The sequence below is a fragment of the Amblyomma maculatum genome, chromosome 2, assembly GCF_055883805.1.
Source record: "Amblyomma maculatum isolate TAMU_Amacu chromosome 2, ASM5588380v1, whole genome shotgun sequence".
Classification (NCBI taxonomy): Eukaryota; Metazoa; Arthropoda; class Arachnida; order Ixodida; family Ixodidae; genus Amblyomma; species Amblyomma maculatum.
Window position 1 is genome coordinate 29,655,397 of NC_139345.1, and position 22,301 is coordinate 29,677,697.

Sequence of the window (22,301 nt, forward strand, 5' to 3'; positions counted from 1 at the left end):
GTGCACTTGCAACAGCACCAGACAGGCTGGATGCTGCAGCTGCTATAGGCGCTTATCGGTGCTCGTCAGCTCCGAGAGTACAAAGCTGACTTAACTTCACATCCTCACTCTCGCCCGTTGGATGATAAAAACTAGGCGCGTATGATGTGCCGGCTGCGGTTTCACGTGTGCGAAGCTTGGTTGTGCCCAGGGAGGGCTACTGCCCTGCCCAAAACTATCGCAAGCTGTCAGAACCAACTTTTTCTGAAAGTCTCACAGAAATGCCATCTCGCATATGAAGTATATTAATACTACCATTCAAGATGCCCACACAAGAAAATTCCACATAATGCCCTTCTTGCTGCATGCATTAGAACATTATTTCAGAATATGCACCTCAAGACACTTTAATGAAGAGATTATTGGCTGCGATGCCATTCTGGCATGCAGCATAAACCAGAAGCAAGCACCACAGGAATATTGGACATAGGCACTGATGTCTATTCACATGTTCTTAGCATTGAAGGCAGGTTAGGGATACTGACATTAGGTCTGCTATATAGCAGGTACATTACACTACCCAGAGAAGCTATTCAACATGGCACCTGTGCAGAGGTCACTTCATGTTGCATAGTGACCGGTCACCGCGAGCAGTTGTGTTTCAACAACTAGCCGCTAAAATGTAGCTGTCATTCTACATGGTAAATGATTCGAATCTGTTGCTTGGTAAGGCTATTTGATGGCACTTCTAAAGCCTTGCGTATAAAGCAACCTCAAGTGGTATCATCAGCCAGACCATCGGCACTGCAGAGCAAAGGCCTCCCCCCACATTCCTCCAATTAACCTGATCCTGCCTAGGCTGCATCCAGTTAACCCCTGTACACCTTTTAATCCAATCAGCAGGCCTAATTTTCTGTTCCCCCCCCCCCTCCACCAATATGCTTGGCTTCCCTTGGAATCCAATTTTTTACCTTTAGCGACCATCACTCTTCACATTACATGTACTGTCATGCCCAGTTTTTAATTTCGAATAGAACCCTGTGAACTCGAGTTTGTTCCCTGACACACTCGACACACTTGCCATCTCAACGTTACACCAACTATTTTCAGTTTCTTAGCTATCTGTGTTGTACTCAACTTGGTAGAATGCATTTCGTTAGCCTCTATGTTTCTTCCCCATAGGAGAGCGCTGATATGAGACAACTGTTATATGCTTTCCTCTTGAGGGATACTGGCAAGCTGCTAGTGGTAGCCATGACATTTATGTAGCAACATTACATTGCACTGACAGATTCCATAAAAATTCTAGAAGGCACCTAGAAACACTTTGCTATCATTCTGGATGAACTAAGAATGCCTTTATGAATGCTTCTACACCGACCACTTCCATAAGGTATGGGGACATGCAAGTTTGACCAACGAAAGCTGCTTCAAACAATTGCAAGGCTAGTGAAGAGATGCAACAGAAGGGGTAGTAACCAATGCCCTGCTGCTCTCCAGGCCTTGAGAGAAAGAGGTCTTAATAACTGCTCACTGGATACAATTCCGGTACACATATCTTTTCTTTGAAAGCCTTGCCCTGTATACCTATGCGCTGCTTAAACACAGCTACACCATTGCTATTGACCAAACCGACTGAACTTGAACAAAACTGCCCCACTCATTGATACCAGTTGCCAATGCAGCAACAAGAAGTATGGCAACAAGTGTGGGCAACATTCTGTTTATTGCACTTGCTGCTAAGTCATGTCTGTAGGGGCGGTGATAAGCAGGCAGAGGAACTGGCCAGGTAAGAGGGACTAAGAATGTGGAAGGCACCTACTGTTCTGTTTGGCAATCTTTGTTCCTTCTTTCGAGTCCCATAGAAAAAAACATTCAATGTAACGACACCTAAAACCACGCACACATACACAGTGCTCTCTTGTGCTGCCTTTGCGGGCACTGACTGTCCCATAGCAGTCCGGTGGTGGCGCTCCTCCTTCCGAATAGAAAGAAAACAATGTTCGCTGCCTCCAAAGGTCCAAGGGTTGATACCTGCAAGCAAAGGGAGCAACGGTGAGACACCCCGTGAGCCTGCAAGCTTAATCTATGCCCCATATTCCCCAAGGGAACGTGCTACATCATGCCAAGATAGCTTTGAATAGCTCACCACAACTGCCCAACCAATTTTGCTCTGCGTTCAGTAAGGGGAGGTTTTAATGAAAATTAGATGGCGATGTCCACCCGTCAATCGGCAAGAAAACTAAGGCAAACCATTTTTTCCCGGAGAAGAAAGTTCTAAATGTGCAAGTAGGACCGCTCTTTGCAGAGCTTCCCCATAAATGCGGTCCTGCAATTTGTGCCGCACAAAACGCATGGCATGCGAATAAAACTGCCGATTCGCAGATGTGGCAGAACACCCAGGCGTTCCAACTAGCCCGAAAACCAACTCGCAAATGCAGAAACTCCACAGCGACTCTGCCCAGCCTTGCCAGCACAACAGGCAACTTGGTAAGCCTGATAAAAGGGTGGTTGCACGCCCCACTGCCACAATCGGCATTTGTCAACCGTTGCTGGACACACACACACCCAACCAGACTCCATGAGGAGGGGGTGGGGTGGAGATTCCCACTTCCGGCGTTTGTGCTACGGCAGGCCTAAGTGGCGGCTGTCCTCACCTGCTAGAGCAGGGCACAGCAGCGGTAGCTGTACTTCTCCTTGGGCGGCAGCACGTTCATCTCGCGCACGATTTCGGCGAACATCTCGTTGACGTTGCATCGGCTCTTGGCCGATGCTTCCATGCAGGGGCAGCCCCATAGCTGCGCGAGCGCCTCCATCTCGGCGCGCGTCACCTCGCGCTGGTGCTCGAGGTCGCACTTGTTGCCCACCAGCAGCACAGGCACGCGCTCGGCGTTTTTGACGCGCAGGATCTGCTCCTTCATGTTCTTAATGTCCTGGAACGTGTGGTGGCTCGTGATGGAGTACACGACCACGAACCCCTGGCCGTTCTTGATGTACAGGTCGCGCATGGAGGCGAACTGCTCGGTGCCCGCCGTGTCGAGGATCTCGAGCACGCACGGCGCCTGGTCGACTTCGATCTCCTTGCGGTAGAAGTCCTCGATGGTGGGGTCATACTTCTCGGTGAACACGCCCTGCACGAACTGCACCGTCAGGGCACTCTTGCCCACGCCGCCGCTGCCCAGCACCACGACTTTGAACTCACGCATCACGCATCACCGGCGGCAGCAGCAGCAGCGGCTGCTGCCTCGGGAGGGACGAGGAGGGCGCTAGGCCTACTTTCCCCGCTGCTCGGACGACAACGATCCTTTACCGCCCGCCGCTCGGCATGCCTGCGGATAGCAGCGCGGCCCGTGTCACCTGCACGTTGACAAGACGCACGGATGCGCTGGCCGGGCGGCACGCTGACTCATAATCACCAAGGCCCGCGGGGAGTTCCTCTAATCGCTTCGTCGTAGGCGCAGCCGCCGCGGCAGTAGCAGAAGAAACCTGCTCGGGCAAAGCTCGGCGACTCGGCCAGCGCTCGGCTACTGTCGTCGTCGTGACAAGGTGACGTCATTTCCGCATCAAGTCTGCTTATGCGCGCCGCCAGAGGACAGTACTGCTGGATTGTAGTCATTTCTATGTTGCCATAGCGACAAGGAGTGTTGGCTGGACGCATGGCGGCTGCTTCGTCCTGGCAACTCCTGTGCTATCAGTGAAGTTTGGTCCAACGTTACTGTTTGGGCGGCTAAGTATGGAAAACCTCACCAACAAGCTGTTGCGCTCAGCCCGCAAGGCGTATCGCGGCCCACAGCAGCTTAGCGATAACGTTTCCTTGTCATTTTTACTCTGACTGGCGCGTGCGAGAGAAAGCGCTGCTGCGCGCGCGCGTTTTCGTGCCGTCCACTCTCTCTTCCTTCCAAGCAAGGTTTTATGTTTTGTTGTTCTGAAACAAAGACTCGGGAGTCGCGGCAGACGACGCGCGCGTCATTTTCTCCTGCAGGAAGGCATCTCTCGCCTCAAGAACGCGTGTCAGCGCCGTGTCGAGGAACAATCGCGACCCGTGAAGGATTTTGACACAGTTGCGGCGTTTCTGCGAGTGCCATTGTTTTGAAAGCATGAACTGGGTCGCACCAGCCTATGTCTGCTCGCACGCGCAAACGTGCGGTAACGGCAGGCCGCGCGCTTGCCCTCTTTCTTTCGCTGTATGCATGCATGCGCGCCCACCCGACAGTAACCTTTACCATAAATAGCGAACGGATCCTACCGAACAAACGACTGTTTCAAATCTATCGAGGCTCTGCACTAAAAAGGCTAATGACATAAGTGTGGACCATGCGTACTTCTACTAAAATGGATTGCAGCGGCGATTAATTCTCGGCGCTTAAAGCAAGCATAGAGAGCGATAAAACTAAACCAGGAAGCTGGCATGCCTACATGCAAGCGCAGCCGTGGCTAGGATGTACTTCAGCTGGATGCCTCGATCAGGCATGCGCGGCGCGTGAGAAGCACCTTAGTTATAGTTGTCCGTCGCGAAAATCGTATCCGACGTGCTCTTTGCGACGCCAAGGGCTGAAGCACGACCGCGACGATAGTGTACTATAGTGCACTCTAACGATGGCGAGCTGTCCTCGAAATTTGCTCAGGATGCTTCCACGACTCTGTACCGCATGCTTTTCTTTTCTTGCCTTCCATAATCAGGGTATTTTTTAATGAATAAGCGCTCCCCATGCGATATATATATATATATATATATATATATATATATATATATATATATATATATATATATATATATATATATATATATATATATATATATATATGTATATATATATATATATATGTGTGTGTGTGTGTGTGTGTGTGTGTGTGTGTGTGTGTGTGTGTGTGTGTGTGTGTGTGTGTGTGTGTGTGTGTGTGTGTGTGTGTGTGTGTGTGTGTGTGTGTGTGTGTGTGTGTGTGTGTGTGTGTGTGGTTTGGTTTGGTTTGGTTTGTGGGGTTTAACGTCCCAAAGCGACTAAGGCTATGAGAGACGCCGTAGTGGAGGACTTCGGAAATTTCGACCACCTGGGGTTCTTTATCGTGCACTGACATCGTACAGCACACGGACGCCACTCCGTTTTGCCTCCATCGAAACGCAGCCGCCGAGGTCGGGTTCGAACCCGCGTACTCCGGCACAGTGGTCGGGCGTCTTGCCACTGCACCACCCCAGCGGGGTATATATATATATATATATATATATATATATATACCCCGCTATATATATATATATATATATATATATATATATATATATATATATATATATATATATATATATATATATAGAGAGAGAGAGAGAGAGAGAGACTTGATATCCGCAGCTCATGCCGCTAATGCGCAAGCAGCTGCTTTCAATTCATTCCTCTCGCAGCCATACACAGCACACTCGTCTCTGATAGTGCTCTGACCCGAGCGCATGGAGGTAAATGCCCGGGTCGTATCATGCGCACGGGTCATGCGACCCGTTCTCTGAATGATGAAGACGTTCCAGCGCGCGCTCGATCCTTCACAGCGCCGTAGTTTCAAAATGATGGGTTGGGCACTGTGTAACCAGAATTTTATGAGCTACAGTGCAGTTTGCGTTTTCGCAACTGTAAAAAAAGTTATATCATCATTAATAACGATCAATTACAGATCTAATTACAACCAAGTAAATATGCAAGCGTAAGTAAAAAAAATACTGGGTAAGGTTTAACCCTGCTACCTATGTTAGGCGAAGCGAAAGCGTCGTTTTGCTTTAGTTAGTCTTAGGCTTAGACCACGGTGGACATGGGCAGACATGGTTTTGCAGCGATTAAATTTGCGAGACTATGGAGTCGAGGAGCCGTCAACTACAAGGGAAGATGTGATGCTGTATCTGCCGTTAAAAATCAAATATTATAGACAAAGTTCAATGGTCGAGTGGTGATACACCATAGATGGTACCAATGGAGCCACACTGTGATCACTGCCCTGTTGAAGGTCAAGCGGACATCCAGGTTGGCCTTGGCTGATCATGCGTAGTAAAGCTTTCGCTTCAAACGTTGGCACTGGTAGGCAGTGGTAGCACTGTGCAGCAAAAATGCTCTATTTTTAAATGTTATGTCAGTATTACAGCGAGGATTCTATGACATGCTCTTTATTAACTAGTTTTTGTAATTTTTTTTTTGCAAGGCGACACGTTGAATATGACCTGCAAACCATTATATTTAAATAACAATGGGTCATCACGCCCGTTGCATCTTAACTGCAGTTGCATACACAAAAGGAAAATGTAAGATATTAGTTCAGTCGTGTCCGACTCTTCGTGACCCTGTGGACCTTGTCACGCCACGCTTTCCGGTCTCTCACTATCTTCCTAACATCACATAACTTCATCTGCAGTGCCTCGAGGATGCCATCTAACCATCGCGTTCGCTGCCTACCCCTTCTCCGGCGACCGTCAACCTTTCCCAGCATCAAATCTTTCTCCAGCGACTCCTCTCTTCTCATCAGATGACCAAAGTAGCTGAGCTTTAACTTTAGAATTTGACCCTCCAATGAGCAGTCAGGGTTTATGTTCGACAATGTCGACTGATTTGATCTTCTGGCAGTCCAAGGAACTCTCAAGAGTCTTCGCCAGCACCACAATTCAAACGCGTCAATTCTTCGGCGGTCAGCCTTTTTCACAGTCCAACTCTCGCATCCATACATCACAACCGGAAAGACCATAGCACGAGTTATACGGATCTTGGTTGGCAGACTAATGTCTCTGCTCTTTACTAGGCGGTCAAAGCTAACCATTGCTCTCTTTCCCAGAAGCAAGCGTCTCCTAATTTCATGGCTGCAGTCTCCTTCCGAGGTAATCTTGGAGCCCAAGAAGAGAAAATCTGTCACAGCTTCCACTTCTTGTCTATTGATGCTCCAGGACTTGATAGGGCAAGACGCCATGATCTTTGTCTTTTTAATGTTCAGTTTAAGCCCAAACTTCTCACTCTCTTCTTGTACGCGCATCAGAAGTCTCTTGAGTTCCACTTCACTTTCTGCAATTAAAGTGGTATCATCCGCATATCTAAGGTTGTTGATACGTTTTCCAGCAATCTTCACTCCAGCTGAAGACTCGTCCAGACCGGCCTTCCTCATGATGCACTCTTCATATAGGTTATATAGGCAGGGCGACAGTATGCAGCCTTGCTTCACTCCTTTCTCAATCGGAAACCAATCACTAAGACCATGCCCAGTTCTGACTGTGGTCTCTTGCCCTTCATACAGGTTCCTGAGGGGACAGATGAGGTGAATTGGAACTCCCATCTCTTGGAGAGCTTGCCACAATCTGCTGTGATCTACGCAGTCAAACGCTTTCGCATAATCAATAAAGCAGAAGTAGATGGGTTTCTGGAACTCTCTTGCTTTTTCCATGATCCAGCGAAGGTTCGCAATTTGGTCTCTAGTTCCTTTGCCCTTGCGAAGCCCAGCTTGTACGTCCGGAAGCTCCCGATCCACATACTGCTGCAGCCTACCTTGGAGGATTTTCAACATCACCTTGCTAGCATGCGAAATAAGCGCGATCGTGCGGTAGTTGGAACAATCTTTGGCACTGCCTTTCTTTGAAATGGGGATGTAAACTGACCTCCTCCAATCCTGCGGCTACTGCAGGGTTGTCCAAATCTTCTGACATAATGTATGCAGAATGTTAACAGCGTCATGGTTGAGGCTTTGAAGCAACTCAGCTGGAATGCCATCAATTCCGCTAGCTTTGTTCTTTGCAATATACTATATTGCAAAGATTGCAAACCAATCGCTCCAAACACTGCATCAGAAGCTTCCCCGCCTCGCCTCATTCCATATGAAACATATGTCCCCCACCCAACACACGGGCCGCCGAGATGCCGGTGTGTCACGCCGCCCTGGCCGCTTGCGTCGGAACGAAGGCTAGATTGATTTTCAGCGACAGTAAAACTGCTCTTTGGAATATCAGAAAAGGCAGGGTCTCGCAAGAAGCCGCCCGAATTCTAACAGCTGTAGCTAAAATCGATCGCAAAATCACCCTTATTTGGTTCCCAGCACACACGTCCGCCCCCGGCAACGAGGCGGCCCATAATTTAGTCCGAGATCTCTACTTCCCGGCAAACGCGGAGCCGCCCGACTGCCAGGCAATGGACGAACGTTTCGCAGGCTTTACATTTAACATTTTTTCTCTCATCTATCTGGGTGTGAAACAACCAGACAGGGTTTGGGAAATTTCCGGCTTGTAATCGTCGCCAGGCTATGGCCTCTTTATTATTTAAGCTAGGATCCGGTGGCGGCATCAGACGTCTTCCTAATCTATAATTTTCGATTATTTCTTTATAGGTTTGCAAACTTTCGTCTATCGCCTGGCAGTCGGGCAGCTCCGTGTTTGCCCGGAAGTAGAGATCTCGGGCTAAATCATGGGCCTCCTAAATCGATGTAAATTAAAGTTTTAATCAATCTATCTATCCCCTCCTTTCTTCCACATCACTGCTTACGAGGACGCCACCCCAAGAGACAAAAATTGGCCGAGGTTTAAAGTCGTTTTGCTTGGTTTTACAGTGGTGAGGACGTCGTCAACTACAAGAGGAAACGTCAACGGTCCAGTGATAATACAGAACGCCATAGATGGTACCACGTCGGCACCATGGTTAAACTATATAGCCACACTGTGACCTCTGGCTCGTTGAAAGTCAAGCGAACGCCGACCTTGTGTGATATATGGCGTAGTGAAGCTTTTCGCTTAATATAATCGGAGTGACTGCTAATAATCCCGCTCCCTTTTACACAGTGTGTATATATATATATATATATATATATATATATATATATATATATATATATATATATATATATATATATAACTATAAAAAGCAGCAATATATAAAAGCAGCGAGCATATGTTTTTTCAACCCTCACGTGACATGTATGGATCAATGACATTGTATATATATATATATGGAGTCGCTGTATCCGTGTCCGTATAATGTAATCAGAGGGACTTATATATATATATATATATATATATATATATATATATATATATATATATATATATATATATATATATATATATATATATATATATATATATATATATATATATTATATATATATATATTATATGTATAATGTAATCAGAGGGACTTATATATATATATATATATATATATATATATATATATATATATATATAAGTCCCTCTGATTACATTATACGGACACGGATACAGCGACTCCATATATATATATACAATGTCATTGATCCATACATGTCACGTGAGGGTTGAAAAAACATATGCTCGCTGATTTTCACTAGTTGCGATTCTAGTTCATGTGGCTCCAGGATTGCAGCGTATATATGCATATATATGCATAATGGCGTGTCTCGATTTTTGGTGGTACGTACTAAGCTCCGTCTGGAATTTATCCTCTTTAGTTTCCTCTAGAACGGGACTGTGCGGACTTAGTTGCGAAGACCTGTGGCGAAGCTGCCCAGAGACGAAGGGGACCTCGGCATCCCGGATCTTTGCATTGCAGCCGTACCTCTACATGTCAGATGAACACAGGTAGCATTTTTTCTTAGCACTATAGGCTGCGAAGTTTTGCTCTGAGCTCGTACTCACACTGCGTGCCTATAGGACACAGGAATGGTTTCCATCTCCATTCTACGCTCAGGCAGCTAACAGCCTCCAGCGTCTCCAGATAGAACAGGCAGATGTTAACGTTGTGCCTGCTCCCTTTGCTCCTCACTCCTAGCCTTCCAGCTCGTCTTGGTCACCACGAACATTCCAATGTCCATCCCAGTTGGACTGCGGACTTCTCGGAAGCGAACAGGGCCTCATTTATGCACCGCTTTGATGGAGGGCCTTCCCCTCTTTAAGGTCAGGGCGTTTACACGGGCTGGCTTGCAACCAACTTGTCCAACGTGAGGTGGTTGTGAAGACTCTGTGCATACCCTTCCACAGTGTCTTGTGCCTGCAGCTTTAATGCGTCGTGTAGCTGATTCAGATTCTAGGTGTGCTATGCCAGACAGTTCGATACTTGAATCCGTTGCCCAGGCACGCAGTCAACCAGTTTGTCCTGTTGCATGTGGAATATTCATACCAGGTATGGCTGGCACGCATACCACAGCTGGGTCCCGAGCCTTCACGAAGCACTTGCGGAAGGGCAGAAGGAGGTCTGGTTGTCCCTGCAGTGGTAGGCGAGCAAAGGTTCACGGACACATGGTGTCAACCGCCTGTGGTTTTGTTTGGTCTCGGGTGAAAACCATTTGCGTTGCTATATGGCTAAGGCACTTCAGGTACTATGAGCGTCCGGTCACCCTGTCCGCTTGCCCCCACAGTAGCGATCAAGGCTGCTTTTGTGTCAGGTGCTGAAGTAAAACTTGTCGCTGGGCTAGTTGGTTCATGATCGTACGGGGAATTGTGTGTCTCGCCCCAATATGTGCACACCTTTAGCGTTATTCGCAGGTCACATTTTCGTGAGCTCTGCGTCACTGACCGCAGTGAGGCAGATTTCTTCGCCCACATAACCCAGTGCGCGAAAGCAGCTACAACAAAGTGTACTGTACCCGCGGGTGCACCAGTGCCAGTTTGGAGATTGAGGTCCCCCAGTGTATCATTGCTCGGGTGTCTGTGTAAAGGGCCTTCAACAGGTGTAACTCTGCCGCAGGTATATCGCCTAAAGGACACTACACAGCCGGGCATGCTCCGCAGAGTCATATGATTGGGCTATACTTGAGAGGCTCAGCATCAGTTCCCTTTTTTCCTTAATGGCTACTTCTTATAGTCGACATAACCACAAAGAGTGATGTTAGCCCGGACAGCGAATCCAGAGAATCCTACGAGAGGACGATTCATGGTTGCCAGTAAAGCTGCAATGACATCACGTGAATAAGCTCAATACGTCGTCACGTAACGTGTTTTCTGACGTCACTTCCGCATCACAGTTACGTAGAACCAGGAAACACGAGCTTCGCTCAGTCGTTACGCAGGCGTCTAAGGGACTTTTGGTATCCGGTGATCCATTTACCTTGGTTTGTCTGCCGACAGACAGCGGCACAAGCTACGGGAAAGTTCCAGAATGGGCGAAAACGCACAGTTGTCAGCGTCCGCGTCTCGGAACACGGTCCGGGCCCTGCAATCCTCCGCGAGCATGGCAAGGCGTGGCGCGTGGGCCACTAGGCTCTGGAAAGTTACGGCAGAGAGGAGCACAGCGTCGCGCGTGCTGCAGGGTTCGCGAGCGCTCTCTCAGCACTCTTCGGAAATTTCGAACGTGATTATTTCAGAGCGCATGCCACAATTTTCGGTCCAGGGTTTGGCTTCGTCATGGCTTCGACCGAGAGGAAGCAGGCCGGCCTCGGCTTTATATAGAGACGTCGTAGTAAGAGAATTGCGAGCTCAAGTATTGTGTAGCGTACGTACCGGCTTGGATTGATTGAAAACTACTGCCACCGCGATATAGGAGATTCCCCTACTCCCCTACTCAGGTACGCAGACCCGAATAGGGGGCTGGGACCCCACGACTAGAAGCGCGCAAGAATGCACTGATTCTTCGCGGCCTCAGCCGCCAGACGGACTTCTTTTTGGGTCTCAAGGTTTTCGCTTTCTAGAAGGGACTCCCAAGCTTCCGAATCTTGAATGTTGGCCATTGCCCCAGGTGAAAAGGGGCATTACCAAATTATGTATCTCTCTGTCCGCAGTGTTTACAGTTTTCGTGTTGTCTGTCTTCTATTCTTAAGTGGTGCGCAGCCATACTGGGTTGGGGTAATTTCCGGCCTGTAGTCTGCGAAGACTTTTGGCCTCTTCGTTGTTTAGCTCGTTATGTGGAGTGGATAATGTTTTTCTGTTGAGTTTGTAGTATTCAGCGATCTTATGGTAGGCGTTTAACCTCTCCTCGGGTTCTGCGTTGTCCACCTGGTCGACGTTCGTCCGGTGGTAGATATCTCGAGCGAGCGCGTGAGCGGCTTCGTTTCTAGACCCCGATTCGTGGCCTGGGGTCCATTTTATTGTGAAACTCCTTCCCTGGTTCACAATCCTTGGGTCCCTAGATTCGAGAAATTTCTTAGCCGCGGCTGATACTTTTCCTTTTGTTAAGTTCCAAATGGCTGTTTTGCTGTCACTTTAATCTCTTTAGCTTTTGTGCCGACGCAGGTTAGCGCAATTGCTACCTCTTCAGCGATGACCGCATTTCTTGTTTTTATCGATGACGTGATTAGAACGTCTCCGGTTCCGTCCACCACTGCCGCGAGGGTGGCTGCGTCACTGTACGCCACGGACTTCGGGTCAAGCTTGCTCATCCCCTTTTCGATGGCTTTGGCTCTGTCTTTTCTCTCTTTGTTGTGAATGGGGCTCGTGTTTCTTGGCATGATGTATAGGTTGGTTCTACAGTTTTGGCTCAGGCATGATCTTGGGGTCCGACCCTCTGTCGCACATGAAGCCCGACCCATTCTAGAATTTGCCTTCCCGTCTCGGATTGACTGAGTCTCTCCATTTGCGCTATCCTTGCGGCTTCCATTATTTCCTCCATGTGTTGTATACCCTCATTTCCAGCAGCATGGTCGTAGAGGTGCCACTGGGAAGGCTGAGTGCGCTTTTGATGCTCTCCCTTATCACCACGTCTATTTGTTCCCTTTCCCTTGCTGTCAGGTTTAGATAGGGTGTTGCATATATTCTACCCTACTGATGATATAATCAGTGTACTAATCTTAGCAATAGCTTTTCTGTGAGTCTCCTGTTTTTGAGAGATACCCTTCTGATGAGACCCGTTACTTGCGCAGCGTAGTTCTGTCGTTTGGCTAGGGACCTGTCTGTGCCGTCTGCCTTGGATGATGAGTCCAAGGGTTCTAAGCTGCATGATTAACCTGGGGCACTTTTTGACAACCACTGTGATTTGGAAGCCTAGCTTCTCCTTTTTGTTCGTGTAGAATAGTAGCTAGGATTTTTGCGGTGAACACGTGAGGCCTATAATTTCCGCGTACCCTGTGACTGTTCTAGCCGCGCACTGGAGCTTCTCCTGTATTTCTGCGTCCGAGCCTGTGTTTATCCAGATGTTGATATCGTCTGCGTAGAAGCTTGTCGAGCTATGCTTGGTCTTCAGCCAGTCTCTCATTGGGCATACACACCTTCTTTTGGCGAAAGCCTTTAATGGCTTATGCTATCGTGGACAAAATTTGTCCCGCTTTTGCGACGGCTCTGATTGGCCGAGGCGGGATGAGATAGAGGTCTCGACCAAGCACAGAGCACCACCACAGTATGCGCGAATGCGTGCCCTATAGGCTATATTTCAATCAATTACCAATTACTAATAAATAATTAAATAATGAATGCTAATTAAGTATATAATTAAATATGTACTTACGTAATGTTTAATTAATCAATTGTTAATTGGTGCCAGTTGCGTAGCGAAATGCGGCACTCAAGCTTTAGCCTTTCCCTAGTTTAGTCGCTAAAGTTCCTCGTAATATTATTAAGGCGAAAGCCTTTAATGCCTCGGTGTTTTCTACATGCCGCCATACTAAAACACATGGACCCGACATCCACGGGCAGGTGCAAATTCTGCGGGCAGTATACTGACCTATATCCCACGTGGTGTGGGCCTGCCAGCAAAATACAAAAATAAAAGCTATAAAACAGTCAATTAGGGAGGGTTGGGAGGCGGCCCTGTCCAGCTCGGACCTGGAGGCCCAGCGTGTCCTAGTCCAGAGAGCTCGGGTAGCAGCGGCGGCCAATGGCGTCCCGGAATAGGGTCTGCCACTCAGATCCACAACAAAACGCACCTCCCTTCCCAAATCATATCATCGTAATTAAATGTTTTCTCCTCCTCGGTGTCGACAGAGGGTTGTCAGCAGAGGCGTCACGCTTTCGAGAGAGAGAGTTAAAAATAAATTAATAAACCTTGTCTCCACCGAAAATCGAACCTTCATCCCTTGGGGCCCCAGTCCACCGCTTCACCAACTGCGTCACGCCCCGGATTTTTTTGTTTCGTGAAATGCTCTTCATAATTTCCCTTGTCTACCATGAGGATGATAGCGGGATTCCGCGAAAGACAGGTACTGCGCCTTTCCTTTCCTGTAAACGAACTTTGATGCGTTGGCTGGTTGTGTTCGATAAGGAGCGCGCGATGTACCGTCACGACAGGTCACGTCATGACTTGTCCTGACGGTCCATCGCGCGATTCTCGGTAGAGACAAGGTTTATTAATTTATTTTTAACTCTCTCTCTCTCTGGACAGGTCACGTCATGACCTGTCGTGACGGTAAATCGCGCGCCCCTTGTCGAACATAACCAACGTTTCACTGAACGCATCAAAGTTTACCGCGGCGTTCTATAATTCGCGAATGCATATACGAAGCTGCCCCGCCGGACGTCCGATCCAGGCGTCCGTGCGGCGCCTTTCATTTGCCGCTTCCTCGAACGCCGCACCACACGCAAACTTATTAATCAATTAAGAAAACCTGCACCAAATCTCGCTCACCTCGTGTCTCGGGGAAACTTTTCGAGCAGGTGGCACTTGCGAGACTGATACTCCACATGGCGGACAACGACCTTTACCCACACAGCTTGGTGGGCTTCCGCTCCCATCTCTTCGCTCAGGACGCCATGCTGCAGCTCACTCGTGACATCTTCGACCCGGCTATTCCGGGCTACACAAAGGCAGTCCTGGCTTTGGATCTGTCTAAAGCTTTGATCGCGTCGAACACCAAGCGATCATAACTGCCCTCTCTCCCCTGAACATAGGTGCACGGAGTACGGATGTACACTTACATTCAGGCTTTCTTAACGGTCCGCATGGCTGAGGTTCATTTTGGCCCCCTTGCCTCCCCACCCAACACCCTAAGGAGCGTCGGTATTCCACAGGGCTCCGTCCCCTCTCCTTTCCTATTCAAGGCCACCCTCATTCCCCTCGCCCGAAAACTGTCCACGATACCTCACCTTGGACACACCCTTTATGCGGACATCAAACTATGGACCACGCACGGTAGTGATGGCAACATAGAGGATACCTTACAAAGCGCCGCATCATTCACCCAAGAACACGCCCAGAGCATCGGACTCTCATGCTCCCCAGAGAAGTCTAAGCTACTTATAGTTCGCCCCACGACCAGTGGATGCCCCACGACACCCATTGTCATTGAACTTGATGGCTGTCCCGTCTCAGAGGTGAATGCGCTCCGGGTTCTGGGACTTCACCTCCAAAACAATGTGAAGAACACCTTAACTCTCAAGAAACTAAAGCAGGTGACAGGCGCGATATCGCACCTCATCCGCCGTGTTTCGGGTCATCACAGAGGCATGAAGGAGAACGACGTATGTCGTCTGATTCACGCCTTCGTCATCAGCCGTTTCTCATACACAGTCCCCTATCCCCGACTCAACAGGCAGGAAACGGACGCCTTTGACGTCATGTTGCGCACGGCGTTCAAGACGGCCCTGCATCTCCCGATTAATACTTCCACAGAACGCCTTCTACGATTTTGCCTCCACAACACAGCTGGGGATCTTGTGGAGGCCCATTGCCAAGCTCAATACTTGCGTCTCACCAAGACCACCATCGGTCGCCATATCCTGGAACTTTAGACATTCGCATCCCAGTGAATGACCCTGTCCTCCTTCCCATACCTCGCCTCCTCCACCGAGACCTTCTCATCAAGCCTCCCCCTAGCAACATGTACCCCCGATATCACGAGCAACGCCGCCGAGCCCGAGCAGAGGCGCTCCACAAATACTACGGCTCCGAAACGGACGCCGTATGGGTGAACGCCGCATGCACGAATGAGGGAGCGGTATTGGCAGTCACAAATTCCTCCTTGCAACCTCTTGCTGCTGTCCCCCTCCCCTCAGTCACCTCCTCGGAGGCAGCCGAGGAAGCAGCCATCGCTTAAGCGCTTGCACACACGGAAGCACGCTACATAATTTCCGACTAAAACTGCGACACTAAATTTCACGTTTCAGAGTTCGCGTTTCTGCGTTCAGCATACTGAGCTCGCCGGCCGCGCCATGTGGCGCTGATATGGGTGCCTGCGCACTCCGGGAATCTCGGTAACGAAGCCGCTAATGTGTTTAGTTTGGTTTGGCAAAACTTTATTTCCCACAGTAGGGGTCCTGGAGGACACTCGGCTAGGCGCCAGGTGTAGAGGGCAGCTCCCACGTCGGAACAGAGAGCCCGGAGCTCTCCGCCGCCGCGCGGGTCTCCTGGACAGCCCGAAGCTGATCATGTAGTGAAGCACTTTTTAAAACTTTGTCCCAACGTTCCTTGTTCGCCCGAGGTTATTTAAACAGGGCGCCGGCGGCATCCGATTCGGGATTCACGCGTGATCGCATGCACTAGTCCTTCAGTGAGCTAACGCAGGCCTATCAGGCCGAGCGACTTCTCTACCCCCCACCTCACCAATCTTTATACCACCAGACGCTCTGACGACGACTCCAGACGCGCACCCTCCAATCCCCTTAGAGTACGTCTCGCTACCACCACACCCTCACAGATTCCTCCTGCACCCTTTGCAACAACCCCACCGCCACCATCGCCCACATCCTATTCCAATGCCCAGCGGATCCTCCCCCGCGGGGTCTGATGCACCTTACCACCTGGGAGACGCTGTTGCACTCTGAGGACCCGGTTCGGCAGAAGATCGCCACAGACTGGGCTGCCGACGTCATGAACCATAGGAACATGAACATTTCAGCGTAGTGGGGTCAGGCGGGGGCCCAGGGGCACGCATGCTCCAAACTGCTTTGTTTATTAAGTTATTACTACTAATCTACATAAGCAGATCCCGGGGTGGCGCAGTGGTTACGGCTCTCGACTACTGTTCCCAAGGACGCGGGATCGAATCACGGCCTCGGTGGCCGCTTTTCGATGGAGTGAAAAGCAAGGCGCCCGTGTTCTGTGCGATCTCAGTCCAACCCCAGGTGGTCGAAATTTCTGGAGTCCTCCACTACGGCGTCTCTCATAGCCTGAGTCGCTTTGGGACGTTAAACCTCACAAACCAAACTAGAAGCAGACCCAGATGTCTAAAAGGCGTTAGTGCAGTAAGCATCAGCGGCGTTTGAAATTGATTTACAGGATATAAAAGGCGCAATATCTGCCACAGTTCTCCGCGGACACATGTACCACGCCATAAAGGAAGGGAGGAAGGTGGGAGTGAAAGGGAGGTAGAGGTGCTGTATTGGAGGGCCACGATCCACCGGGCTGTAATGGCTTTTCACCTCATCGCACTTCAGTGGTCCAAAGTGCCCCCTAGAATTTTTCATTTTGCTTGACAGAGACGAAGACTGCCCGATGATCTGTGAAGTAGCATGCAGCAGCCTCAATTTTGTCTATACAGTTTTTCGATTTGGCAGAATCTCCAAATGCAGTCTCATACATTGGTTTACTCATCTGTGTCAAATACATTTGGTGCCAGTCTCTCGTAGACACTACGCCTGCCCAAACATGGTACAAACGGATTGTCCACAAAGTCAGCTTCAAATGTCCGGGTCGCAGATGCACTTTCGGAAACTCGAATAGAGTGATCAGTCAATGCACGACGTGCCTTCAGATCTTCTGTTGGTTCGCGAATCGCTACCACTCCGGACTTGGGAAGACTGGGAGACCACACTACGCTCCAAGCACCCGGCGAAGCAAAATATCGCAGTTCGCCGGGCTGTCGACATCATGGAGATTGAACTTGAACCATCTTGAACATTGAGTGCGGTGGGATCGTGCGGGAGCCCAGGGGACCCCGAATATCCTTGCGTCAATAAATGTTTTGTCCTCCTCCAGGCCCCACCTCGACGGCTACGCTCCCTCTATTACACTCGACAGTCTGGTATCACCGTTTGGCAAGCCGTTCTTCTCTCTATTCGCACGTATCCGCTACTCTCCACCTTCTTATGCTCATTCTCTCTTTTCTGCTGCTATGTGCCGCTTTTTACGCTCTGCCGGCGGCTGCGTTTCGAAGGCGTAACGGAAAGACGTTGTTGTGGCTGTAGGGAGAAGGAAAAGAAAATGCACGGGCCTGCTACTGGCTCTGTAGCTGAGCCACCTCCGCTGCCTCGTGCGGACATAATAGAAATACAGCGCGAGAGCATGGGCGCTGCCATATTTGATCATGTGACCCTTCTGCCATCGCCGGCCTTCTGGTTTAACGGCTTCCGGCACGCTGGTACTCGGCTGCACGGTGCGGCGTACCAGCTTTCGCTGGGGACAACGAGCTTGTAGACAGGCAATAAACTTCATGTGAATGCCTATAGTATGTGTAGGTGCTAAAAAATGTTTAATTTAACCATGTAGTTCATTTATTGCGTCCTCCTAAGTGTCTGCATTGGCTAGAACGTTTCGACAAACCCATCAGCCGTCGACTCGGATTTTTGTTTTGCTTTTTTTATCAATTCCCTCTCTAGTGCTCTTTGTAGAAAACGTGACTTTCTGTAAAACTGAATAGATTACAAACTGATTATTCCCTCAAACTTTTTTTTTTTAATTTTCTTGCGCAAGGGGCGAACGCATGTTCAGACTATGCTGGTTGAGGCGCATTATGAATGTTCATTTAACATTGTGCACACTACTTACTGCGCAATATGGACGCGCGTGTAATCCCCGACAATTGACAAGATATAATTTTATCTCCTGTAAACGTCCTAACTTCAAAAGACTATGACGCTGCTTGAAGGCCGCATCAGGCGCTCAGCCGCCTTCACCTGCGCTCGGGCGAAGGTAACTGGAAACTGCACCGGAATTCAGAACGCACAGTACGCAGCCCAAGCAAGCGGGGATATAAAAAAATCTTATCATGGTAAATTTCATCAATCATTGGCCCGTGCAATAGTTTCATAAAAGCAGCAGTTATTACATGTATTTCAGCAGAACTTGTCTAATTAAAGTTTGGTTTTGTTTGTGCGGTGTTACGTCCCAAAGCGACTCAGGCTATGAGTGGAGGATTGCAGAAATTCCCATCCCCTTGGAGTTCTTTAATGTGCACTGATATCGCACAAAACACGGGCGCCTGGGTTTTTGGCTCCAGCGAAAAGCAGCCGCCGAGGCCGAGATTCGATCCCGCATATCCTAGGGAATAGTACCTAATTAAAGTAAACAGATTCACTTACATGCCCACACTAACTTTCCTTCTCTGTGCAATCAATTCGTATAACTGCATATACATTAATAGCAACGACAAGGTACCTCTTAACGCCCTGCGAAAAAAACTCGGCAGCAGTGCAAAGACTCAATATCCAATTCCTGAGAAAACGTCAGGGTCGTTCTCGCATTGCCATGGCTACTGCCGGTGCTAAAACGAGCTGGGGCGTGAGGTATAGCCATTCTCTTCAATTCACAGACGCTTTCTTGTCCCAGAAAGGAACATGAACTCGTGATACATCTCCCAGAAAAACGGTTGCCAAGTGTGACAGTTACTGCGCCTTTCCCTTCCTGTGAACCAATTTAACTAGGCCATGATGTGTACCTTGAAAGCGTCTTCTGTTCTTCCGCCAATAAACAACAGGGTCATTAGCTCTACTTCCTCGCAGAATACTTCGACAATACAGATGACACCTGCATCAAAGCAGCGCTGTTTAAAAGTCAACTGGTATTCTTACACAAGATACACAGCAGCAGTTAGCACTGCGCGCCGATGCGTTCCGAAGGCCAGCAATGACGGCCGTCCTAGTGGCGCCACCTGTTAGGGAAGAGTGGAACTACTCGCTGTAAACGGTCTATAGAGAGAGAAAGACGCGAGCCGCAACAGCCGTTGTCCACCACCGAAGCGGTGGCGGGTGCAATGACGGCCTACAACAGGTAAAATTTGGTAGCAGGCTAGCCCCGCCGCAAGCGGCGGTGGCCTACCTATCTCAGCCCCATCGGCCAGGATCAGCCACATTCAATCCGAGAGACGTTAGAAATTACTCCGTAGCCCTACACAACGGCTCCTCTCTCCACTTTCTCTCCCAAATTCCTTCCATTATACGCGCTTCAGGTGTCCACAGAGCAATGTGACAGATACGTGTATTTCCTTCCCTACGAACCAATTATTATTATTGCGCTCTACATCTTGGCGTCTCCGCTTGGAATGGCGTTTTTTTCGTTCGCGCGTCTCTGCTGCGTCGGCAGTGGAGGCGGCATGCAGCGAAACTCCTCGGTCGGAGGTGAGTGACGTCTGCTCCGAGGTCGGCGCGGAGCACCAGCTGCGCGGCTCTGTCGTCACTAGGCTCCTCGCGCATGCGAGAACCACAACAAAACGACGAGATTGCAGATAATGTAGCTCTCGCTACAATAATTGGTTTACAGAAAAGGAAAGCACACTTTCTCAGGCAAGTGTGAGTTTTGCGACTCCGGAGCGACGCGCGCGTCCAGTGAGAAGGCGCCGCGAACTCTCCAAAGCGGCTGTATGATGACTACTCTGCTGCGGTACGCCGGCGAGGCCATTTCGAACAGCAGTGGACCCTGTGAAAAGTTCAAGAAATTGTTGTATCGTTGGTTTGCGCCAAGAACCAAGGTTTACAGCTGCCCGACTGGACATGGGGAGCAGGAACGATGCCTACGTTGTATTCAACTCGTTCGCCGTCAGAAGCTTTATTTTTCCGCAATTACTTTCACAGCATACGTCTAATAACTATAAGAGGCTGCTTGCTTCTTACATGTTGCTGAGATTTCTGACTGCGAGCAATATGTAGTAATATCCTCGTTTCTTTTTCCCCGGGCTCATTTGTCAGCGGCCTGTGGCAAGCGGCGCCGCTTATTATTCGTATTTTATTCTTTCGCTTCTGTGATGACGAAACGACGTCAGCATAAAGGCAGGCTGCAATCCGGCAGCTATCACCAGCGGCGCGCAGGCTCCCGTTGCCATGATGAGCGAAAATCGTCTGCTATGGCGCTCACTCGGTACGCCAAACTCGCCACTGGTGGCGCTGAACGCAGCGCCGCCGGTAGAGGCTCCTGGCGGGCGCACGGTGCAAGTGTGGGATTGCAGACGGCAGGAACGCCACACAAGAACACATCTCGCAGAATATGACGGGTCTCGCGCAAAACTCTCGAGTACGGAATTTCGTTCCATGAGCCTATAAAGGCTTTTGCCTTAAAGATAGAGGGGTTCAACGCTGCTGAACCGAATGTGGAGCGAAGCTTTGGCTGCGGGCGACCGAGCGTTGCATCGAACATAACCAGCCGCCAAAGTTCACCGGCGTTCTAGGCAGAATCCACTTTCATGCCCTGAGCATGCGATACCGATACAACTGACCTGAGCAGCAATTTAGAAAATGCCAGCAGAAAACGGAATGCTTGCTTCTACACTTCAAGTTTGACCATTTCGACTTGATTCAAATGTGGGGTCTGCTCAAGTGCCACTACTAGTTTGAAGTTCACATCAAAAAGCAAAACATTTTCCCTCTTTATCCTCTGCATACCCTTTTTGATCCTATGCTAGCAAATTCCTGGACGCTGGTGTGTAGCATCTCTGGGAAGGACAGACTGAACTTAAGGGTAGCTTCTTCCTCATTCAGATTCTTTACTTCAGTCTTTTGCCAGTTGCTCTTCATGCTTTTGCTTGAGAGACACTAAGGATTCCTTAATTTCAACACATTGCCGATAGGCACTGTATGGCTTTCCAACACTCTTGAGAGCATGTCTAGTGATTGGCAACTTTTTGATATCACCCCCCTCCCATGAAGTATGATTTGTCAGACGCAGGCTTGACACGCTTGTTAATAACAAAGAGGCTCGTTGGCGAAGTACCTGCTTACTTTCACAGCTGAACCATTAAAAAAACTCATGTAGTTCTTTGTTGCCGCACAAGTTTCCTAATACCGCCTACTGCAACTGCTTAACTCGCTGCTTTCACTTCTCTCACCACTGACTATTCATTCAAAAGGCTTGGAGAGGATGCTACGTCAGGTGCACAGGACATTTTTTTGCAATTATTACCCTCCAATCGCTTGTCGCTTGCTCTAAATTTAACTGCTAATTTGTTGTGCTCTATGCCTTTCTAGGTTATGCAAATTGGACACACATTAGGCCCAACACAAGATGCATTAGAACTCTGCGACCAGTGTGCAGCCATCATTTTGACTACAGTGGACCCTATAACGAGTACATGCAACTGCCCTGCTGCGCTTCTAACAGTTGCCTAACTGAATTGCATGAGATCGCATTTTTTGTAAGCAATGCAATGGTCCACTGTGTGGCAAAAGCCCGTGCTCTACAAATTTGATGACAATACATCGAGGCAGCCAGTTTGGAGCAGTTTTGGAGCAATATTGCATTTTGGAGCAGGGAAAGCAGTTTGGAGCAGAATGGAGCAAACTGAGCAGCACTTCCATCCCTGCAAATGGATACAAATGCAACCTATCGGATGCACAT

The 22,301-nt window shown here is 49.1% G+C and overlaps 1 protein-coding gene across 1 annotated transcript; it reads right to left on the minus strand.

Moving 5' to 3' along the window:
- Positions 1-1,615: 1,615 nt before the first annotated feature.
- Positions 1,616-3,527, minus strand: Rap2l (Ras-associated protein 2-like). Its single transcript, XM_084593658.1, has 2 exons — positions 2,637-3,527; positions 1,616-2,013 (listed from the first exon to the last, which is right to left on the minus strand). Exon 1 carries the CDS (start codon positions 3,183-3,185, stop codon positions 2,640-2,642), a length of 546 nt encoding a protein of 181 aa, XP_084449784.1. The 5' UTR covers positions 3,186-3,527; the 3' UTR covers positions 1,616-2,013; positions 2,637-2,639.
- Positions 3,528-22,301: the final 18,774 nt, after the last annotated feature.